A 22,949-nucleotide genomic window follows, 5' to 3' on the forward strand; every position below is an offset into this window, starting at 1 on the left:
TTCACAGTAGACCAATTCTTAATCAATTAGAACAGTTTGATCGCGTGACTAATTAGGAGTGCATTCTTTTAAAGTTATACCTACTTTATTATTGTCCCTCAACAAGTGCTTGCCTCGTATAGGAACGTACGATGTTGAAGAGATTTTGACATGCGCTTGACTATCAAATAATTTATTATTCACGTAAATACATCCTTCCGTTAGATGCAATGCAACGAGATAATTTATTATCAATAATATTGGCACTTTGATATTCGTGCATTATTAGCAAGACGATTATGAATACAAAAAGACATTCAATATCTGTCGTCATAAATAATAAATAATCTGAGGAGTCTGTTGAAATCATAAAATGCTCTGAATTCTATCTACATTCAGAATACTTACTACAGTAAATTCTCAGTATCGACTGTAAAAAACAGCAAGTGCAATGAGATTTCTTATAGCGAATTATCCAAGGTTCGTACAAACATAATTAAAGCCACGGGCACCCTTCACCTCGTTACGTTCCTGCCTAGAAAAAGTGAACGTTGGCAAGCGTGTTTTAGCTTCAGTTTAGTACAAAGAAGCCTCATTTCTTCCTACAAATCCACATATAAAATACCTATTTAATTTAAGGGGAAAATATTAGTTCACCTTCTCTATGTGAAATCGCGAGTTTCATATAAATTCTTTGCCAACCGTAATGTTACATAGCACGTGTTATGTACGGCCCTGAAGTTACCATTAATCCATCCTGTTGGCTAACCTGATAGTATATGTGACAAGGAGGATAAGAGAGACGCAGTAGTGTAAGAAAAAAATTGGACGGAGTCCGTTGTGTTCGCGTTTTGCCATTCAGTCGCGAACGGTCCTGTCACGCTGTGGGACTGTAGAGGAACGAGAGATACTTTTACAATTCTCTGTGATCTTAAATAGCAGTATACAATTATTATAGTCAGTGGCGTCTTCGTCGGATTCTACTTCGTGCATCGTTTTCGTTCGTCACTCTTTTTCCGTCTCGTTCTGTCTCGCGTGATACTTCTATGTGATTTACATATCTTACGTGTTCAGTGCCATAGAAAAGAAATCTCGTCTGACGCTAAGAAAAGATGTCGAGACCTGGCGAGAGGCAGAGCTACGCACAGACCTACAAGCTGGTCGTCGTTGGTGGCGGTGGTGTTGGAAAATCTGCTATCACTATACAATTTATACAGGTGATTAGACGGCGCTCTTTTTATATGCTTTATATTTAATATATGTATATATATTTATCTTCTTAATTTCTTGAGAGCAACCAACACACAATTTTAACAGTGATTTTGACGATACACGTTTCATTGGTGCTAACGAATGGGACGGATAAAATGATCTGAATTTGTAACGTTTGAAACACAAGACATGACAAGAAAGCTATTGAGCTAGCTGTCAACTATTTTAAAAATACCTTTGAGAGATCGGAATTTTCCCAGTTACGTTTAGAAACATTTTTTTGACTCGCAACACTCATCTTTTAGAAGGATCCCATCTTTCTCTCGTTATACAAGGATACTTATTTACGTTTATAATCGACGTATGCGGATTTACTTTTTTTACTCATGACAAGAGTGACACAGTGCGTGCTCCTTTTACTGGAGCTTTGTAAATATTCGTTTCTCTAGCTTCTGTTATCCTTCCCCTCGCGAAGATGGGGCGGTTAGATTTTTATTTTTAACTTGACGCTTTTATGGAAACGTCCGGCGCTCTCGTTTACGTATGTAAGTTTTTTAAATTCGCGATGATTCCTAACGATTAAATGAATCAATGACTGTCATTTGCCACCAACTTGCTAAGTTAGTCATCCGACCGATCATTCAATATCAGCTTATCGTGTAAGCGATTGTGACGACTGCTTTGCCATTACCCTTGAAAGTATCCAACGAAATAAATTAGCCACAGAATCGTCTGCTGCAATCGATTCATTTTGAGATTTTTCAAAAATACATTTCCCATACAGCACCGTTATACTCATTAGCTGTAACAAAAAATTATTAAAAACTCAATAATACTCGTAGTTTAATAATTTTCGTAGTAATAATATATATAATTTATTACATTTCGTAGTCGCGATGACTTTTCGCTTGTCTAACACCACATCGATTTTACATTTATAATCATCATGCGTTATCGGTCATCCGATTAAAGACACGTGTAAAACCACCGATCGTTAATTCTCATTTATCATTAGTCACGAAGGTCCCAAGAATAATAACCATAAATAGTATAATGATATGACATTCCATGAACTTATCTATATATACAGATCCCCCAAAAAAACTTTTAAAAAGTAAAAATGGGTGTCGGGCCTTCGTTGATACCACGAATATTACAATGCAGTCAACGCGACAAAATGAAGTAAGATCAGCTAGTCGGGTAAAAACTAAAATACAAAGAACATGTGGAAAATAATAAAATCTCATACATAGCAGAGTATGTCCGTGCGTAATATTTGGAGTAAATAACGTCCAGCGTTTGGCCAGGGCCGACTTCGTCATACGAAGAGCCCGACACAACGTTCAACTGAACGTTAGGATTACTTATCTCTGTTTCCTCTGTTATGCATCAGTTTTATCGTACAGTATCGTACGCGTATCTATACATATGTGGCGTTTGACTATCGACGTGTACGATATACTCAGAAACGCATGTGTCGTCACGCACTGTGTAAACCGTCTCTCCTAATTCGATATGCGAACTTCAAAGTATACTTAGTTACGTAAATTTTCGTGTTAACCTACGCATCTCACGCTGCGTCAGAATTCTTTACGTATCTCTTAGCGGGTCCTTTCCGTACGCACTACAGCAATAGTACACATATGCAAATACAATATATAGCTATAGCGTATTGGTATGCATTACATACCATACAGTTTTTGGTATCTTTCCACCTATGAGATAATTATTTGCTTATAGCATTCACCATGCGTACAGTATCGTGCAAAAATTTTTGTAAAATTTTCATCTTCTATCTATAAGCATACATATATGCTCAGGTTAAATTATTAAATTAATTATTAATTATTAAATCATTTTTTTTCCTTTCTCTGAACGTTCTTTAAGCTTATGCAGAATCTCGGGTGGTCAAGTACAAAAATAATCGAGCAATGACGTATTTGGCATTGGCACCATGCGAACTCCCACGTGCTGGTTAACCCTTTCCAATCGGAAGGTAAAGATTTTTGGCGTGGGTCGAACCGGATTGGCGGGAAAGGACATTGTTTCCGTTATGGGAACCGGCTATTTTTTTTTTCATCTTTATTAGTTCAACGACTCCGTATATTTTTCACACTGATGAATACATCGCGTGAGCTTTTATTATACGCAGGTAGCTTGTTCATGCGCGATTTGCAGTGGCTATTGAAAATGTACTATTGTATTTATTTTTTAATTATATACGTCGATCTTTCTAGCCCGGTTAATTATGACTTTTTATTTGTGTCATGGAATTTTTTATTTATTTTCAAAAAATTTAACAATTTTAAGGCGAATAACTCGACGGTCTTATTAACGCAAGCACTGTCACTGCGTTCATAAAACTGTTATCTTTATCCTATTTCTTACGACTTCGCGTTGATTCGTAACGCACGCTGCATATGTCTGCTTCTTGGTTACTTTGACGTTTCCTTCTCGATTAGATTTTTTTTCCATTATCTTTATTCTTGAGAGTAACCAGGCATCTCGAGTGGACGCTTCCTGGTGCTTGGTGTCGATGTAAAATTTCTTGTTTGTTTCTCTGTAAATGGCTTTTAACGTCCATTTACACGTAAGCTTTCGAAAGTATACGGAGGGCGGGAAAATTTGAATTACGAAAACTGTCGTTATACCTTTGGTCTTTCTTTGGTGCGGCGTATCTCTTCGATATTGAGTATTTACAGGATTTGTCAGCTTTCGGAAAGATACAAAACGGCGTCAGTTCTAATGCCGTATAGTATATTGGGCAAGAGAATACTAATGTAAGCAATGGCGTCCTATTCGCTCGCCACCTTCGTGGCATTCCTCGATATAGCCAGGACTACCCACGCATTAACCTCGTCGCTTTTGCACGTGAGGAGAAAAAGAGAGAGAGAGAGAGAAAATTACATTAAGAGAGACTATACGTTATGTTGGCGAATCTCCTGAGACCTCCATTATACCGTGTGGGATTGTTAATATTTTTTTTACTCTGACTCCTACATTTCTAAATTTAATCATTTTCACTATCCAACTAACTTTCCTGTACCCCGTTAACGAAATAAAAATTTTACATACTTTTTTGTCCTATTATTTTTTATTATTTATTATATTATTATTTATTTTCTATTATTCTAGTATTATTTATTTTTCTATTGTTCCTGTGTATATGCGATACTAAGCTTTCTCGGATCCCTTATAGGACTTGTGAATTACTCTAGTAGTATTCTTATAAGTATCTTTAGTAGCTGCTACTAGAATCAGCTGCTGTGACGTTCTTTGGTACGTATCCTGTAGTTTGTTCTTCGTAATACCACAGCTGATAAAACAGACCTACAGTGGAAACTCGATGTAATACTACCACTCCATAGAAGAGTGTACTGCTATATTCGGCTAAGAATGCGTGCCTGCTTGCTCGCGTGACTTTCTGGATGGATACGTATGGCCATCGACGCGATTATCAAAGTACGATGCTACCGTATGTGAACCCCCGAGATGACGTAATGCGTTTGGTACTTCCATAACACATGAATTCGCTCTTAATTACTCGTTCGGTATAATATTCGATAATTCCAATTCGTTGCGTACGTCGACTGGTGTGGATCATCCAGTACTTAAAAAAATGCACAGAACGTATCGTCGTTAAAAATTGAATTCAAATTCTTCTTCCCAATATTTGCATACGTAAAGATTGTCGTTGTTTGAAATTCGCGCCAATTTTTCGATACGTACCTTAGGCATTCACTTCATTGTTTTTTCTGTCTAGTCGCCAATTCGTATAGCGATTTTCTTAATTAATTAATCCAGACCACTACGTGAGTCAAGCTCGTGCTAAATATATATGCTTTACGAGGTCAAGAACGGCAGTGATATGTGTGGATATATATATATCGTTGACGTAACGCGGGAATTACACATTTTCAAATGAATAGTCACCCCAAGGAGCCATTACTAGTTTGGGGAATAAACGTCGTCGCTGCGGTCGCTGCAATTGTAGGAATTTTTTTTTCATTATCACTCACGTCACGCGTATGTTAAATTTTACCTACAAGGAAAAAGTTGCAGAACGAATGCGATGATAAAAGAATAACACGTAAAAATAATATCGTCATTGACATGCGCGTCTGTAATTCGAAGGCAGCCATCTTTCTTTTTTCCCGTCGCCCTCTTCGTAGGTTTCAAAAAATAATCCACGCGATTCGCGATATTTTGCATCTGCTCTTTTTTTCTTTCTTTTTATTATCCCCAATTGTTATTGTTATTCTTGCAACACAAACCAGCGCGATCTAAAATTGTTTTATATTATCTTAGGCCTGGCTTTAACGGAGGCTGGGTTATATCTGTCCAAGCGCAGATGATATCACGGCTGTTTCCAGTTTGTGTCAGTAAGTCAGTCAGTCACTCAGTCAGCACGACGGATACTCACTATCGTTTACCGCCGTACAGCATTGGCCCTGTCATTGCAGAGATTCTTCATTGTGTTGAGATCAGCTGTTATGGCGTCATCGTGTACATACACTGCTGTTACCATTTAATTACTACCATACGATGATCAGTCACAATCGTCATTCATTAAATGACGAATAATGAAACGTCAATTGCCATTACCTCACTAGCCATCCGAAAGCCATACATATGAATGCGAAACGGACAAAGAGTCTGAAGTTGTCAGCGTCACAGTTCTTAGCTGTACTTCAGACGACACTGATCGGGATTTCAACCCATAACCTCCAAGCACACGGGAGTCCTGCCGGCAGCCTGGTCTGGGCCCGAGGCGTGCCAGTGCTAGATTTTAACCCCATGCCTGAATAAGCTTATCGGGCTCAATTCCACTCAGCTGTATGCCGTTATAAAACCAGTGCCGGATTAGAAGCGGGTAAGTTTAGGACCAGGCACGGTTTGTGGCGCCCGGTGTAGGATCCAATCTCAATATTGGCTCAGCGTTGACATGCCGCGCTGGGCCGTTGTTGACATCCCGCACTAGTACCAACGTTATACTAATATTGATCAGGAGTCGTGGGACAAGGCAGAAGCCTTGCTAGCCGGGACTGGTGGACTTACGTGTCACGAGACCCCAAGTGGGCCCTGAGATTCCCTTAATTTTTTAAAAATCAAATAACACTCATCAAAGAACTTCAATATCAATTTTCTCGCGTGTGGGTATATATAATGTATAAAAATGTCGCTCATATTACGGAATAGGATGATTATAGGTTTTTATTGATTTCCAATATCATCCAGTATGGGCTGAGCCTTTCAATTCATTACCCGCAATAACAGCTTGAGGACACAGGGGCAAGGAGAGGAGGGACGATCGGGGAGAGTTAATGGAGAAAGGGTCACGTCATTTCCGGACTTCGATTCGCGTCTTACCACAGCGAAGACGATCCTGAGAAGGTTGCCGTGTCGTCGTACTGCGAACGCGGCTTAAGGGTCGCAGCTGCGCCATTGATGAATTCCTAATACGGATAAATCCGACCTCCTGTAATACCAACGGTAGCTCATGGATCACGCGAGGGACTTAACCTATCCTTTTCTCTTCGCTTTATTATTTTTTATTAGACTTCTTTTTTATTTCAGTTTCAATGTGTCTCTGTCTTTCTCTTGCGTTTCTTCTTGTGTCTCTTTTTAATTCTTGGCAATCGAGTTTTATTTGACACCGGTCGCAATTTTAGGTTAAATATGTACGCCACTGACACTTTACGTGCTGCTTTACATTATTTCTCCGCTTACGTTTTATTATTATATATATTATATTATATACATTATATATTTCCAATCGGTAGCTGCCGAGTTTTTTATTTTTATGACAGTTTACTCGACAAACAACGTGTACAGTTAGATACAACGGTCTTGAATTACGAGATGTACGTATTTGACTGTATTAGCGCGATACGTGGGTGATGCGTATATAAATTATATTTTTTATTACCCATGAGTCTCTGGTATTTAATGAAAATGTGATATTGTAATCGAGTGTGTATTAATACAATTTTACTTTATTTTTGCAGAGTTACTTCGTCACGGACTACGATCCTACCATCGAAGATTCATACACGAAACAGTGCGTGATCGATGACGTCCCTGCCAAACTTGACAGTCAGTACACTGATGATAATTATTCTTTGGATCGATTAGGCTTTTATTAGCGATGTTAATAAAAAAAATTTTTTGTGCAGTTTTGGATACAGCCGGCCAGGAGGAATTTAGCGCAATGCGCGAGCAATATATGCGCAGCGGGGAAGGATTCCTGTTGGTTTTTTCGGTGACGGATCATTCCTCGTTCGACGAGATGTTCAAGTTTCACAGGCAGATACTCAGGGTGAAGGATCGCGACGAATTTCCTATGCTGATGGTCGGTAACAAAGCTGATCTTGATCATCAAAGAACTGTAAGTGACAGTTATGCATATTTAGATGCTTGATGATAAATGGAATTCCAAAATTGTTCTGATATATTATTTATTATCCACACTCCAGGTATCCATAGAGGAAGCGCAGAATCTGGCGAGACAATTAAAAATACCTTACATAGAGTGCAGCGCGAAATTGCGTATGAACGTAGATCAAGCCTTTCACGAGCTGGTGAGGATCGTCAGGAAATTTCAGCTCTCGGAGAGACCGCCCCTCAAGCCGAATTATAAGAAGAACAAGAAGAGATGCTGCATGCTTTAATACTTTGGCAATAAGAGGACAGAGAGAGAGAGAGAGAGAGAGAGAGAGAGAGAGAGAGAGAGAGAGAGAGAGACAGAGAGACAGAGAGACAGAGAGACAGAGAACTTTGGCAATAAGAGGACAGAGAGAGAGAGAGAGAGAGAGAGAGAGAGAGAGAGAGAGAGAGAGAAAGCGAGGACGAGAAACGAGATAAACGAGATATATTCGTAAAGAACGATGGCCGCTTCAGGAACTTTTCACGGCGAAGAGTGGAAAAAGCTTTGAAAAATATGATGATGAAGAAGAGGGGAGGGAATTAAGTCAAAAATGTCTTCGGGTGCGCTGAGTGCATGAGTGAACGATGTTTGCGTAAATTGCAGAGTGAAGCTTTCAAGAGCTGAAGGTCTTACCTCCTCCTCCTCGACCCTCAACACCCTTTCGACTCATAGCTCTTCTGCTTAGTTCGATAGTATTGAGAACGTTGTTGAAAATTTAAAAAGTTTCTCAAAAAAGGAAAGAATTACGCGAACGCACGAAATTCTGAATAGAGATGAGAGATCGTTTAATGAAAATTGTCGTTTGTGCTAGAAGATGTTGTTCAGGCTGAGCTCGTTGATCGAGCTTGTATTTCTTGTTTCTTTTTGAGAAATTTTCTGCTTTCTTTTTGTATCCACCGATACGCGCGGGCGGATAATGACGATGGAATTTTATATATATATTTTTTATAGACATTAAATGCCTCAGTACAGTCGAAAGATATTTTGGAAATCTCACAGAGAAATTTTTAATAATTATAAATTTATAATAGTAAAGAATTGTCATTGTGACCGTTGACGAGGGGATAGTTTTCTCGGGCAGTACCGTACACAATTTTCTGAAGGGAGTATAGAGGGTGGTGTAATTAGATATCGATAGTTAACGCAGTCACGTATATCTTTTCAAGCGCCTGATTTTTTAAATATTTTTATATCTAACCTTTGTACACAGAAACAGGAAGGTACCAAGCGACTCTTGAGCCCTGACCATTATCTGATTCATTATCGCAACGCGAAAAATCCGGTTGAGCTCGTTCTTGTAAACATTTGACAAGGAAAGGATGGTCGAGAGATTACAAGAAAAAAACATATATATACGTTTTCAAGAGCTGAACGTACGTCTGCACGTACCGGAATACCGGTACTATTTAAATGTGTTCTTAAATTCGTACAATATTATAAATATGAGCGAAATGGCCTGTTGAGAAATGCATAAGAAAAAATTTTTTTTTTCTGTGCGCGCTTATGGTTAAAACGACTGGAGGTATATATATAGTATGTACGAAAGTAATTAATATCTCTAGTAATCACACCCAATAATTAATTTCTAATCAATTGGGAATATAATCTTATATTTAATTTTTCATCAAATTTAGCAGACTATCAAACAGCGAGCACTAGCCTTTCACATATAAAGAAATTCATTCGCAGAATATTTCGAGAAAAAACGTTCAAACAAAAGAATATTCAAGATTTTTTATTATTTTTGTTTTCATACTTATGATTTTTTGCAAGTATATTTTCTATTTACACGAATTCTCATAACAGGTCGAAAATTAATTTTACATAAGAATACTCTGCCTTCATTTTTATCAACCAACTTGACTGGACTTCCGGTTTCCTTTTCTTTTTAATATCATTTCACCGTTTGAACTCGATAACAATAAGGAACAATTGTAAATAATGAATAACACCAACCCAGTGTCTTTAGTACCTAATATCTTTATTATTGTTACGATTATTATTACTGCTGTCGTAATTTTATTATTATCATCATCATCGTCGTCGTCGTCGTCGTCATCATCATTATCACCATTATCATATGTATCTAGCTGTTCGTCGTTCGTGTGTACACGAAGTTGTCGGGTGTGACATCGATTGTTGGTGTCATTATATAACAACAGCACAAAATATTTTTGTTCAAGAAATTTTTTGAAGGTAGTCTGTCGGGCCCCAGGCTAAGACCCCATTTTTTCGCCATGTATTCTCGCAGTAATAGTAACGGTAATGCTAATTGTACTCGTTTATAATTTAAAAAGTATAATTAATACCAGTTGCTCGACTCGAGATAGACTGTAATTGGGTAGTCAATAATGCTGAATTGTTTAGGATGTTGGATGGAAGATAATATTTGTAAAATTCCTAACGACTTTTTTTCGAGTTTCGACAAAGTCGATTGAAACACAAAGTGAAAGGGGTAAGGGAGAATGATTCAGAACAAATGAATGAGTCACGCATGATCGCTAAGGCGATTTTTTGTAGGGCAACTTATTTCTAATGAACGAATAATATACACCAAATAACGCCAAAATAAACTAATTATTGTAAACTCTTTTAACAAACGAGTGTTTACGTGTATTTATTTACTGCAATATTTCAATTTAATTTTGTTCTTAATGACTACGTGATACGGAGCGGAAGATAAAAGCCACCTGCCACTGGCGGCAAATTTGATTTCTGACGTACGTAATTATTATCGTCGTCGTCTTCGTTATCATCTTCGTTGCTATCTTGGTTCTTTTCTTCTTTTTTATCGCGTACAATTAAACTAGCTCGCATAACGGACAGAGACTCCCTTATTTGTTTAATATCGTTCATGATTATTGTAATTTTTTTTATCAAATTTTCATGCTCCTTACGGACAATCGCCAATTCTGATGTTATTTCAGGATGAGCTACGACTCCAGAAGCGTTAGTTAATTTGAAAATGAATTTTTTCAAAAATTGTAATTTCCTTAAAGATATCTTCTTCTTTTGAAATGCACGTTTTATGTCGTTTTTCAAACTATCGCTTATTTTTTTCTCATTCAAAATTTGGAGTCTTACTTTTTTTTCAGCTTTCACAGTCGAATTTATTTTGAGTTTCAATTTCTCGCGTTTCTCTTCAAAATTTTTAATTTCGTTTTCCAATTTCGAAAGCTCGTGCTCGTAGTAAAACTTCTCATCCTCCAGGCGACGATAGTCCTCTTTTCCCAAATTTGGATTTAGCATCTTCAAAGTGTTCAGGATAGTTTCTTTCGAGATGAGATCATCACGTAATCGGGCCTGAAATTAATAATGACACTTTTAATTGTTTTATATATTACAACTTTCTCTTGTAGTACTAATCGCATACGAACGTACATAACGAAATCGAAATTTGGCCATTTCTTTCATTTTCGAAATTTGCTTTGATATTAAATTCTGAACGTCTTTCATTGACAATGATTTTCCATTTCGATATGTCGTTAAGCCGACGGCTCGTTCACGTGAAATCATTGACTCAACGTTCTTATTGGCTTCTGCCGTTTTCAATTTCAATTCCTTCTGGTAACACTTCACTTCCGCTTCCTGTTCTTCCTGCGAAGCCTGAATTTCTTCTCTGAGTCTCTCCAGCTCCGCCAGTTTCCGTGAATACTTTTTTATCAGTGCAAAATTATCAGGTTCGTCATTGTATACATGAGTCATCTAAAAATCATCGAGCACTTCCTTTAAAGGTACTTTCCCTTCACATAATAAATACCACAATGTGCCTTTATGATTAACAAGTTATTATTTAAATTTTACTTAATTCCTGTACCTGTTTTCGTTTGAAGTGTTCAATAAGATGTTCGTGAAAGAGTTCGTTTTCCCATTTGATCATTTTGCCATCTTCCCTTACAACAACTAACTGCTTTAAAGTGACTTCTCGATCGAGTACGTCGCTGGATGAACTTATTTCTGGATAACCATCAAGTTCGTCAGCTTTCCGGATATCCGTTGTCACAATAGACGAGTCACTAGACGATCTTCTGTTTGTGGTCGGCGCGTCCTCGTCGTTAAGTAAAAGCGGTGAAATCTCAAGACGTCTTAATAGTTCTTAAAATTATTTAATAAATAAATTATATATTGCACGTGTATGAATTTCGTAATATACATAATGTATGCACGCATGCAGTTCATCGCGGTTCAGATTTATTAAATGTGTGCCATTAAATCTAACACGAGCAACGAATTTAATATTTTATTTTATTCTTCTAAAATACCTGTCAGTTCAGAACTTTGACTACATGTTGGTAATTCGTTTCTATTGTTGTCAGACATCTTTTTAATCTCTACTAGTGAAATAATCAAGACCTCACGAGCTTAACTTCTCTTTAGCTACAGTTACCATGGTACTTTGACTATTGTTTAATCGATTTATGCAAGTAACTCTAACCACATCCAGATGGAAAAATGAGGTCAACTTACGTGACGATGCATGAGACGATAAAGAAGGGCGAAGGGCTTATCTAGCACCATGCTATCGGCTATCTCACACCATAAGATGTTCAGCCTATTTACCTCTTCAGTTAACGCCGAAAAGTACTGTCATCCGCAACTGGTAAACGGGATTGTGACACTAGCGCCATCTATCGGCTGATACTTCAGCATTTTACGACCAACAGTTTATAAAATTCAAATCTGACGAAACGTACTGTGAATAGCAGATAGAGAAATGGCTGCTAACTTTGACATGGAGAAATTTGATAAGATGATGGTAGAGTTGAAGATGCTCATGGAGAACTTGATGACAATGAGAGGTGAGTTGTTAAATTTTCTAGAGAAAGATGATGCAATGCTCTCTCAGTCGACTGTGCTACGTTACAATTAAAGCTGATGGCACTCTACCGACCGTTCTGTATGAAGGCGTTAGAACTTCTTGAAGAGATACAAGATGGTGAAGATCTTGCAGTGGCTGAAGATACGGAGAATTAATGAGAAGATATCCAGAATATTAATCTCATCCCAATGTGATCTTCACTAAGTTAGGTCGATGATTACTCTTCAGTATGTTTAAATATATTTATTACGTCCACATAGGGCCGATACATAGTACGCATTCTTGTCTTCGACATAAATATAATATATTATCTTCGTAATGGATGTACTGTAGAATCTTGTGCACAATCCTCATTTATATCCCCTGAAAGATATCGATAAATTTTCTGACATTTATTTAAACGGTCGTCTTCGAACATTGAGTAACGTCGAGTAACAGTCACTGTACGATCGCTTCTCATTTTCTTAATTCGTCTCCTCCTCGCCGCCGTTGTTTGCGTCCCCATTTTTTGGTAACTTTTCGTCAGCTTGTATGCGGCTATTGCGTCAAGATCGGGATACTAGTGACTTTCGTAGTACTCACAAATATATAGGATATAATTAACTTTAAGTATAGTTCTTAACAACATTGAATGGATATATCGTATCGAATAGTATTTCATGTGAATGCATCATTTGGATGCAGAGAGAATCTACTCTCGTGAGGTATAGTCTATTCGCGATAATGACTCGGCTGACCGGAAGAAGCTTTTTTGTCTCTAGGTTCACGCGCTACTCTCGGACCTCTTGACCGAAACAGTTAATCAATTTTTTAGAATGACATAACCTTCTCTGGTTTCTCGTTGATCCAAGATATAAGCTCTAACCATCTAGTTATTGTCTTTCTCGTTCAAATGCGTTCCGGGTGTCCTCGTGTAATATGGCCGGAAGGAAGAGCAGTCGCGTGAGCTTAAAATGATCTCGCAAATAGACCTGAAATGCTTCCAGAAGATGCCAGCGACGTCGACGCTCCGCACGCCAGCACGCAAAGGAGAAGTTTCCGACATGACGCGTCGCCGAGAATCCTTCATGGTCTTCGATAGCTTATCGCTCGAGCTGGGCGCCATTGACGACAGTAGCGCCATTGCGCCGATGAGATGAACCGGCGTAAGGATTGTAACGAAAGCGATGAGAATTATGGAAGCGATAACGTCGAAGACAGGAGTCAGCTACGTCTGAGTCAGAAGTTGAAGAGCGACAGAGAGTCGCACTAGCTGGTGGTCGCTGCAGCTGCGACAGGACCAGGGCAATCCTTGCACACTTTTCTCGAGCTTCCTGACTGTCCTGAGTACCCCCGTCGTGTCCTGCGCATGCCCTGGCTGCCTCTATGGCAAAGCTACCGTTGCACTCTTCTTCTGCAGCTGCAGTATCTTCATGGTCCTGACCGTGATCCTCCTCCTGCAGCTACGACATGAATTTAAAGAGTTCTGGTTTGTAATTTTAGAGAGTTAATATTTCTTTCTCCTTTGCCAGAATACTCACGCAGGCTCTACAGATCTGGTGCAAGACGCAGGGTGCATAAAGAACCTGAGCCTTGTCTCCGGCCAGCTTACCAACAGCTCTGCAGTGTCTCTCAATAGCCTCGAGTTCCGGACAACTCTGCTCATCTTCATTGGCGCCACCTTTTTATTAGATTCAATAAAGTTCAAGGTTCCTACTTAGGATATTTTATATATTCGTTATTCATACCATCATCTTCATCCAGGTTATCCTCGTTCTTTCTGCCTGAATAGTCTGCAGTCAAATTGTTCTGCACGGCGAGTTCCTCCAGATCAGAGCTATCCAGCCATCCCATGTACCTAAGGAGCTCTTCAATGATGAGTTCTTTGATGCTCTTCAATCTAGGTGAGATCTTTCTCATCTTATTACCCCTGTCATCTTCACCAGCTTCTTCTTCTGCTTCGCGATCCATAGGTTTTAGATTCTCAGCCATGGTCTTTAAGAAATATTAATCAATAACGTTAATACGAATTGTCAATCTTGTCGAGGTAGTAGTAGATTTAAAAAGACCTTATAGTATTTCTGAAGCAGCCATTCTTCATCGAGATTCTGTGTTCCTGGTCGAGCTAATAGCGAAGACTTCTTCTTCCTCCGATCAATCCCAAAATATTGCGACCAATCGACGCTCTTCTTCTTAACTTCAATAGAACGCTCCTTAGATTTATTATCCCTCGTTGCATTCTCCTTCTGACCCTTAGGCTGCGCAGTGGCGTTAGACGCTTCTGAAGTATGTTCCTGGCTGTGTTCATGGCCGTGCTCTTGCGCATGCACGTGGCCGTGATCATGGTCATGCCCATGATCATGATCGTGCTCATGCTTATGCTCGTGGTCATGATGCTTGTTCTGATCATGATCATGATCGTGATCGTGATCATCATTATGACTTTCATGAGTATGATTGTGAAGAGCGTCTTCAGTTGATTGTGTTCCAAACAAAACTCCTAAATCCTGAGCCACCTACAGAACATAATATAGAATAGAGACCAGATGACAATTAGACTGTGCCAAGTAGACAATATAATTCGCCTCGAGATTCAAGAGTTCAGGTAATTAATCACCTTAGGATCTGTAACTTGCCGCTTAGTTTGCATAGGTTTAGGACTTCTCTTAGCTACAGGGTAGCGCTTTCGCAAATCACGGTACTTGTTGTAGTCCCGTCCTAAGGGATACCTGGCATTGACATTTCTGTGCTCTACTACTATTGGATAAAGGAGATCTTGGTTTTGTTCTCGGTGAAGATCTCTCTGTCTATTAGGTAACTCTTCGCGGTCACCTTCTGCAAGATGATTCCTACCTAATGTTTCATGTCTGCCAAAGACTTCTCCCCACGTTGCAGGGGCGTTACCCATGTCGCTTCTGTGAACCAAATTTTATTTTTACTGATCTCTTCTGTTTTTAGTGTCAGCTGAGGATCCTAAAGACTAACCCGCGAGTTTTGCCCTCCTGATCTGCCCTGTATCTGTCATAGATTGATAACAAAGTATCCAAATAATCCTCATCCTCTAGCTTCCCTTGAGAGTAGGAGGAAGACCCATCCTGCAACTCCTGGAGAAAGATCTTTGCCAATTGTTTGTCACTTGGTCCCCTCCTCTCATCCCCTATTCCATTCCTATGACTTCCACCACGCTCTCGTTCACGGAATGGCGACGGTGCTGCCTCTGCCTGACCTGGTGCAACCTCCAGGTAGTCTCTGAGTGCTTGCTCAAGAGCCTTTCCGTTCAAAGAACGCTCAGGAACTTTCAAATCGAGCCAGTAGCCGTTCGGTTGATTTTTCTGAAAACCCTGGCCTACAGTTTCCAGTTGACCATTTTCTAGAAAATCAGTTATAAGCAAATGACTAGTGATCATCGTCTCGATTCCGGTATCGAAACCATCAATAACAATTTAATACCCAGAGGAAGAAACTCGAGATCATCAGCATCATCTTCGTCGAGAATTTCACGTTCTCTTTTACGTTGACGTTCTTCCAGCTTCCGTTCAGCCTCGGCAGCGTTATTAGCCATTCCACGATATTTGAATGTCCTCAGATCATTGTAGTAGTCCTGAGTATTGAGGTCCAGAGATCTTTGCTTCCTGGTGACAGCATCCAGGGCACTTCTGAGAGAACCTTCGCTCGTTCTGTGAGATAATGGAGTCAGAGGAGCTAGGGCTGCCACCATAGCAAGCCCTGACAAAAGCATCCAACCTGATAACGGCGACATGTTCACTGGAATAAGATTTTACCAAAATGATCTCCATTCAAATTTCTTATGATCTCCATAAGACTTCTTAATCAACGGATCCAAGACTATTAAATATATATGACGTAACAAGAATAAGATGGCTGTAAGATCGATTGGGTATGACAAGGCACGAGAGTCTGAACAAGGCGTAGGTACGCGAGCCCGTCATAACTCCACCCTCCTCGCTTCGATCGACGCCCGGCGTCGCCGGCAGCGTCCAGCAAATGTTAAAACACTAATGAATCCCTACCCTTGACAGTAGCTCTCTGCAAATCATCGTTAATACTTATAGGTTATACCATAAAATGCACTGGATCGTTCTAGTTTGCCAAAGCCACGCTTACGAAGGTACGACAGAAACATAAAAATGCATGACGTCCAAACGACTTACGTGTTTTTAAATCCTCATTCGGGCGAATCCTTATGACTCACAATGTTCTCCGTATATATTTTTCTGTCGTCTGAGCCTTATCTGAACACCGAATTAATCTTTCAATAATTTCGTTAATATTTTCGTTGTATATTACAATCTGTTCTGCTACTGGCTACTGTCTACCACCACCAGGGACGTCGTACCTTTTATACAAGTGGCGTCGATCGATAACGTCGCGCATGCCGACTTCCCGACGCAGCAACAAGTAAGACATGGGGTGTGCCTGAACAAAAAACATGAAGCAATATCCAAGAAATTCACAGCTCAAGCAATAGAGAGATCGTTCGATAACTATTTATACACTCTGGTATTGTTAAGTTCGTTCATTCAGACAGTATTACAGGGTGTTTCAGTCTGAGCTCGGGAAATGATGCTATGGACGAATATTTACCCCTGTAAATAAGAGATGCTGGTATACGAATGGCGATGCTGCGGACGTTTACGAATTCCGACGAGCTTCCAAGGACATTGCGTATTTCGACTTCATAATTCTGTTCAGGGTTATCTTTTTGAGGAAGCATGACGCAGGAAGTCAGAGGTCTACTGACAGTTTTTGAACAATTAAGAGTTTGGTTTTTTTTTATAAGCTGTGATAACAAGATCAAAATTTGTTGTTTGGGGTGACAGGAGTTTTTTATGCATTATAAAAAAATTCGAATGGATTACTAACTGGAATATGATATTTTTGGCTTTTCTGTCGGATCAATTGATATTGATTGATCAATTAAGAATCGGTGAATTTAAAAATACTGCCATGTTCCTGGCAACGTTAAGCAAGGGTGTATTGAACAATTTCTTGGGACGGTTTTAAGAAGATGGAAGTAAAGCAATAAGATTGTTATTTTTTAACTGTTAATAAAGTTAACAATGCTTTGTGATTGCAGAAATTATCTTGCAGACTAGATAGTCGGTCGTGCTCAGTTAGGTAGAAGATATCGTTTATCGAATGGCAAATGATAACACGGCCAGGTAATCAGTTGGAGATAATGAGGAGCAATAGTGAAACGACAACCGTAGAAAATGTCGGAGCGCACAGTGAACGCAACTGGTCAAGCTCAAGAATTTACCCCAACTGCGTCGCCCCGTGCTGGTAAATAATTTTTCATTATTCAGCATATATTTTCTAATTATTTTTCTAATATATATTAATAATTCATTTCTTTTTTCTTGCGAAAAGACAACGAGGCACCCGGTCCAAAGAATGAACGTCAAGAAGATGACTCTGTTGACCCACCAATATTTACTACCAACACTATTATTATATCTCAACCTCAGCCACAAGGTAAAAACATTTTTTAAAACATTCTTTCAATTATTGTTATAAAATTAACCTCATATCATAGAGCTTAATGAAGCCTCCAGAAGAAGACCGATTCCTGTAAACACATCAGGATGGGTCTCCACACCCAGGTCCCAGCTAAGTGCTCTTCGAGGAACAGACTTCCTGGGTAGCGTCGAGCAGCTGGAGATACAGGAGATCGTACAACTAAGCACACGTACGTATAAAATCTAATTTCATAGAGTTTTCATCAAGGTATAAAATTATGAAAAGATCTACTTTTAGTCCTGAGCAAATCAAATCCCGGTAACCAATACAGGGTAAGAGTTCCAAGGGCTGAAACGATATTCCTTGCCAGTGAGGTCTCTGGAGAATGGCAACGTGACATCCTGGGATCTTCACGAGGCTTCACCTTAAATCTTCTTGACCCCACAGGCGAGTTGGCTTTCACGTTTAAGAAGAATGTCAGCTGGGGATGCCTTCCTTGCGCTCTGCACGTTAGTAACACATTAAGGATAAGACAAAATTATGCAAGAACTTACTTGGCCTCTTATATATTTTCAGAAAATGACTGTTGTGTGCAATGACACAATTGGAAGCATTGAACAAAATTGCACATTCATTTCATCCAGCTTCACTGTCTATGACGAATCGAGAAAGATCGTCTGCTATATATACGGTCCAAATGTTTTCTCTTGTTGCATGTATAAAGATGCACAGTTTCAAATAATATCCGCAGACAGTACTCATCAAATTGCATCAGTGATGCATCATTGGGATCATTTTGCTCTTGATTATACTCTACTTTTAACTGTTCCTGCGAATATGAAGGTGAAAGTTAAGGCTCTTCTACTAGGCGCAACGTTTCTCATGGTATGCCAACAATTTTATGATTGCTCAGATAGAAATTAATTCCGTCATCTCTAAATGGCTTTTACATCTTTTTCAGGAATATTTATATTTTCAACACCTGAAAAATTCATCAAGCCGATGAGTAGGTATATCTGCAGGAAGTATGTGAACGCCTGTACAATTTTCTTGTTAACTGAATTCTAATAATTATCCCATTCATATATGACGCATCCTGTAATATAATAATTTGTAAATATAATAAATTGATGCACACTTTCTAAACATTGTCTCCGACTTTATACATGATTCACGTAGAAACTCCTAGTTTTTAACTCAATTAGTTATCTGTTCAATTTATCTCTTACCATTGACTGAAGATAAGTACACCAGGTATACCCATGTATTTGGTTGCCGCGCAAGTTTGGCCTATAGAAGCGTCACCGAGAGTGCTGCCATCTGTGAATTGAAGCAGCTAGTACTTCATCAACCTTGATAATCTGCGCACTACAGTCGTTGCTAAGCTAACGGTAAGTTGTCAACTGTAAAATGCCCAGTCCAGTTACCTCATCAGTAAAACGTGGCACTTCTTCATCGTCTGTAAACAGATTTATCGACTACGATGGTTATTTTAACACCATACAAGCCAGGAGTATGTCCCCGAGTATAAGGATGGCGACACTACCGTTGACAGCAGCTGAAAGAATTGTAGGTATCCAAAAAGAAGTTCCAGTGAAAACAGAAAAAGAAATTGAAAGACAATAACAGGTTTCAGTGAAGTACATAAGCGTCATATGATTTTCGTGAAATAAATTAAGATGACAGTGAATAAGATATATGAGAAAAATGGTGACTCATGTAAGTATACTCTCTTCCATAATAAAAACATAAAATCGTCAATATAGGTAAATCATTGAGATCAACGTTTGCGCGAAAGAGAGAAGAAAAAGTAGACTAGAAGGATTTCCCGTGGGTCCGCGAAGATTTCTAACAATGAGAAACGCCGGTTACTACAGGTAGTTTGAAAACGTAATCGTCTTACCCAATAGTCCATGAATCTATAGTGACGGCATAAACGTGACCTATACAGGAACCCATAATGGATATCCGCCATGGGTAATGATAATCCCTTAATACAAGGTTCTCTACTCGAAATAGGCTGCTTCCTAGCAAACGTCGAATATCTTCCACTTCAAGTATACCAAAATCATAATTCTTATTGAATTGCTTGGGTTTCTGCCTTCTCCCTTCTCGATGCCTCTCGCCTTTGCTGAGCTTTGTGAGCCGGCTTATTATGTTCTATGCGTAGTGTGTACTCTCGAACCCACTACCACGTGACGTTTAAAAATTTCATAATAAAGTAATAGTGACGTAATTCCGTCTTCGTGCTTATTCATGCGTCATAAACGACAATCCGATTTAAAATACTCGTACAGACACATTTATTATCATATAAAATTAATTCCGTGGCCGCGAACGTAAGTGTAGAATGTTTAAAGGTTATACGAATGGGATAACTCTTGTATATTTCTTTGGCAATACATAAAAATGAAAGAGAGGATATAAGAAAAGCCAAAGGAAGTATACGGCTACCCCTAAATTCAGCATGGCTTCTTCAGCCCCATCGTTCACAGAGTAAACACTGTTCTCTGTAAACACTAGGAATTCCTTGAGATCTCGTTTTCTAAATTGCGGTTTTATATCGGTGAAGCCCGGATTCTTCTTCGTGCAAACATACCGTCATACAGATCAGGTCGAGATGGAATAACGTGAGTCCGTATGTTTTCTGAATCTTTTTGAAATTTTCACTTACAGAAATGAAAGCGTCGACACGACGACAAACTTTTAAAAAAATAACTAACAAACAAAATTTGCCGGTAGATATATAAATGGGTTGGGGTTGTTGCTTCGTTGGATCATGGTGAGTTTGCAGAGGGTGGACGAGGAGGGGGGGGCGGGAGCTTTTTACTAAAGGCCTGTTCAGTTCAGCAGGGTAGTAGGGGTTGTTTCAATCTGCCTGATGGTCGTGGTGGCATTCCTGGCTAACGGTAATCTCTTGACATCTCAAGAGAAGAGTAAATTATATCACAGCCAGCGAACCAACTAGCTAGTGAACCAGCAAGAAGGCCAGAAGACCATAAAAGAAGACAGGAAGCGGAAGCAGCCACGCAAATGGCGGGATAGAATTGCCAACTTAAATTCTTTAATGTCTGCGTTTGCATTTGAGAAAAGCAAAAAGGTATATAAAGTGAGTATATATATATATATGTGTGTATGTACATGTTTTATTATTATTATTATTATATATATATATAATAAAACATCAACGTATATAGACATTTATAGGAGCAAATATTAACATTAATAAAAATTTTCCAGATTTGTCCGATGCAGCCATTTTGCAGTACCTGCAGTTATTTTGTCAAGAATTTCCTCGGCTTAACCTTCGACGTATCACCTCAGGAAACAGTGATACCAAGCATCTCCCCAGTCTCTTCCAACTTCTCTTTCTCTTCCACGACTGCCTAGTCCTCGAAGAGCTCACTGCTCTCTCGAAACATTAAAAGAAAGCGGCATTGTCGTTAATGCAAAAAATGCAAAGGTATACAATACGACAGGGTCATTATTTGAAAAGTACAGTTGAGTTCGGGCTGTGGTCTTTGCTCGTAGTAAAAGCCAGAACGAGGGCCGGATGAGGACAGTATATATTGGGTGGGGCTGTGAGAGGACCTCGAGATCCCAGCAAGCGCGCCTTTGATCAACTCACCGTCATCCCTCGAAATTAAACGCGCGCTGATCTTCCATGAATATGCAGGAGCCGGAGCCAGCGACATCTAATTGTCGTCTTTTAGCCTGCAAAGTGGGAAGCGAAAGGCGAAAAGCGAAACAAGTATCCGCAGTCAGGTATTCGTCTACCTATGTAAAAGATTCCTAACCTAGAACAAGCCATGAAGACGTCAAGGGACAGCTGCTGTAGCTTAAAAACTTGGACAGTCCAGGTTAGGTTACGTCCTGGAACTACGTGATCTCTCGTCACTCATAAAACCGTGTGCGGAATTAAAACCGCGTGACGAACGTCATTCTTTTCGTGGACGAGTGGCCGAGTAGACCTTGAAGTGGAGACTCCAGTAGGGTAGCTGGTGGTAGTTCCGGAGTGCGGCGTAGATCAAAGCTCCCTGGGGGTGACCGACGACTGACTACTGACTACTGACGACTGTAGAGTGCAGAGCGTCGGCCGTCCAGATTCACCCTTGCCGCGCCCTCACCACCCTCGTCGTCCTCGGCGCCCTCGCATTCGCTTACACTCCAGCTCGCTCAAGTGGCATCAACTTGAATCGGAAAAGGAATAAAGAACCCGCGGCCTCATGCGTGAAACGATGCCACTGCAAACAATCCAGATTTGTTTAGGTACATAACGATCTTCGCCGCCCCCCCCCCCAACCCTTAACCATCCACGTCTTCTCCGAGGTTCGCCTCAGTCTTTTCCCTTTCCCCACAGTCCCAAAGAGATTTTCTTCATTCCTCCAAAGAACACAACAAGTAAGGGAGAGACACATAACCTCCAAGACATCCTTGACAAACTCACCCCTTATGATTAGTATCGATTCGTGTCCCTGACTAGGACCTCAGCCACCCTCCTATGATTAGCCATTAAGACAATAACGTATTGGACTCTGTACGTGCGGAATACACTGGTGAGTGTCACAGCGTCGTAGATGGTGTTAATTATTAGTGCTGCGTAGGTGGTATCACTGAAAGAGATGGGATTGATTCAATGACGAAACAGCAAACAGATCGGAAGCTGCGAGAGTAACGAGCCAATCATTGGATCAGGCCACCCCTATCCGATTAGTCACAGCTTTTCGAATGGAAGAGAAGCTCGTTATCGCATTCTTACGTAATCCACGAAATCCATTCAGCGTTTCTGCAGAGCTAAGACTTTTATTTGTAGTACACAGTCCAGAGAGGGATTTGTTTGGAGCCGACGGTGACGATGCTCAGGATGGTAATAACTCATTCCAATACGTACCTAGGATCAAGACCGTTCTCTCTGTCTCAGTGATCCTGTCTGTCTGCTTTCAGGAAAGTTGTGCTAGTCGGCGAAATTTCAGCATGGAGCTAAAAGGAAATAGAATGAAATGACGGGGTTTGGAAAGTTCTGCGAGATGGAAGGAGGCAGAGTGCAAAGAA

General features: G+C 39.8%; 4 protein-coding genes across 6 annotated transcripts; 2 read left to right on the top strand and 2 right to left on the bottom strand.

Moving 5' to 3' along the window:
* Window positions 1-762: 762 nt before the first annotated feature.
* On the top strand, window positions 763-10,218 carry LOC107273369 (ras-like protein 2). 2 transcript variants are annotated; one of them, XM_015751491.2, is made up of 5 exons: window positions 763-1,196; window positions 7,200-7,287; window positions 7,368-7,579; window positions 7,668-7,882; window positions 8,003-10,218. In XM_015751491.2, the coding sequence occupies exons 1-4, from the start codon at window positions 1,092-1,094 to the stop codon at window positions 7,860-7,862; spliced, it is 600 nt and encodes a 199-aa protein (XP_015606977.1). In that variant the 5' UTR covers window positions 763-1,091; the 3' UTR covers window positions 7,863-7,882; window positions 8,003-10,218. The 2 variants fall into 2 exon arrangements, with proteins under 2 accessions (XP_015606977.1, XP_015606975.1); XM_015751489.2 differs by lacking the exon at window positions 8,003-10,218 and having other exon boundaries at window positions 764-1,196; window positions 7,668-7,951.
* Window positions 10,188-12,532, bottom strand: LOC107273360 (ELKS/Rab6-interacting/CAST family member 1). The gene is made up of 4 exons (XM_015751474.2): window positions 11,881-12,532; window positions 11,436-11,713; window positions 11,000-11,323; window positions 10,188-10,921 (listed from the first exon to the last, which is right to left on the bottom strand). Exons 1-4 carry the CDS (start codon window positions 11,936-11,938, stop codon window positions 10,277-10,279), a joined length of 1,305 nt encoding a protein of 434 aa, XP_015606960.1. The 5' UTR covers window positions 11,939-12,532; the 3' UTR covers window positions 10,188-10,276.
* Window positions 12,533-12,665: 133 nt separating this feature from the next.
* On the bottom strand, window positions 12,666-16,773 carry LOC107273357. 2 transcript variants are annotated; one of them, XM_025090682.1, is made up of 8 exons: window positions 16,589-16,773; window positions 15,867-16,181; window positions 15,402-15,786; window positions 15,034-15,331; window positions 14,486-14,932; window positions 14,165-14,411; window positions 13,958-14,097; window positions 12,666-13,873 (listed from the first exon to the last, which is right to left on the bottom strand). In XM_025090682.1, the coding sequence occupies exons 2-8, from the start codon at window positions 16,174-16,176 to the stop codon at window positions 13,520-13,522; spliced, it is 2,181 nt and encodes a 726-aa protein (XP_024946450.1). In that variant the 5' UTR covers window positions 16,177-16,181; window positions 16,589-16,773; the 3' UTR covers window positions 12,666-13,519. The 2 variants fall into 2 exon arrangements, with proteins under 2 accessions (XP_024946450.1, XP_015606952.1); XM_015751466.2 differs by having other exon boundaries at window positions 12,666-13,879; window positions 16,589-16,772.
* Window positions 16,774-16,902: 129 nt separating this feature from the next.
* LOC107273364 (phospholipid scramblase 1) lies at window positions 16,903-19,037 on the top strand. The gene is made up of 6 exons (XM_015751479.2): window positions 16,903-17,720; window positions 17,808-17,912; window positions 17,974-18,126; window positions 18,195-18,406; window positions 18,474-18,782; window positions 18,859-19,037. The coding sequence occupies exons 1-6, from the start codon at window positions 17,651-17,653 to the stop codon at window positions 18,901-18,903; spliced, it is 894 nt and encodes a 297-aa protein (XP_015606965.1). The 5' UTR covers window positions 16,903-17,650; the 3' UTR covers window positions 18,904-19,037.
* Window positions 19,038-22,949: the final 3,912 nt, after the last annotated feature.

Source organism: Cephus cinctus, unplaced genomic scaffold (assembly GCF_000341935.2).
Source record: "Cephus cinctus unplaced genomic scaffold, Ccin1 Ccin1_scaffold1583, whole genome shotgun sequence".
NCBI lineage: Eukaryota > Metazoa > Arthropoda > Insecta > Hymenoptera > Cephidae > Cephus > Cephus cinctus.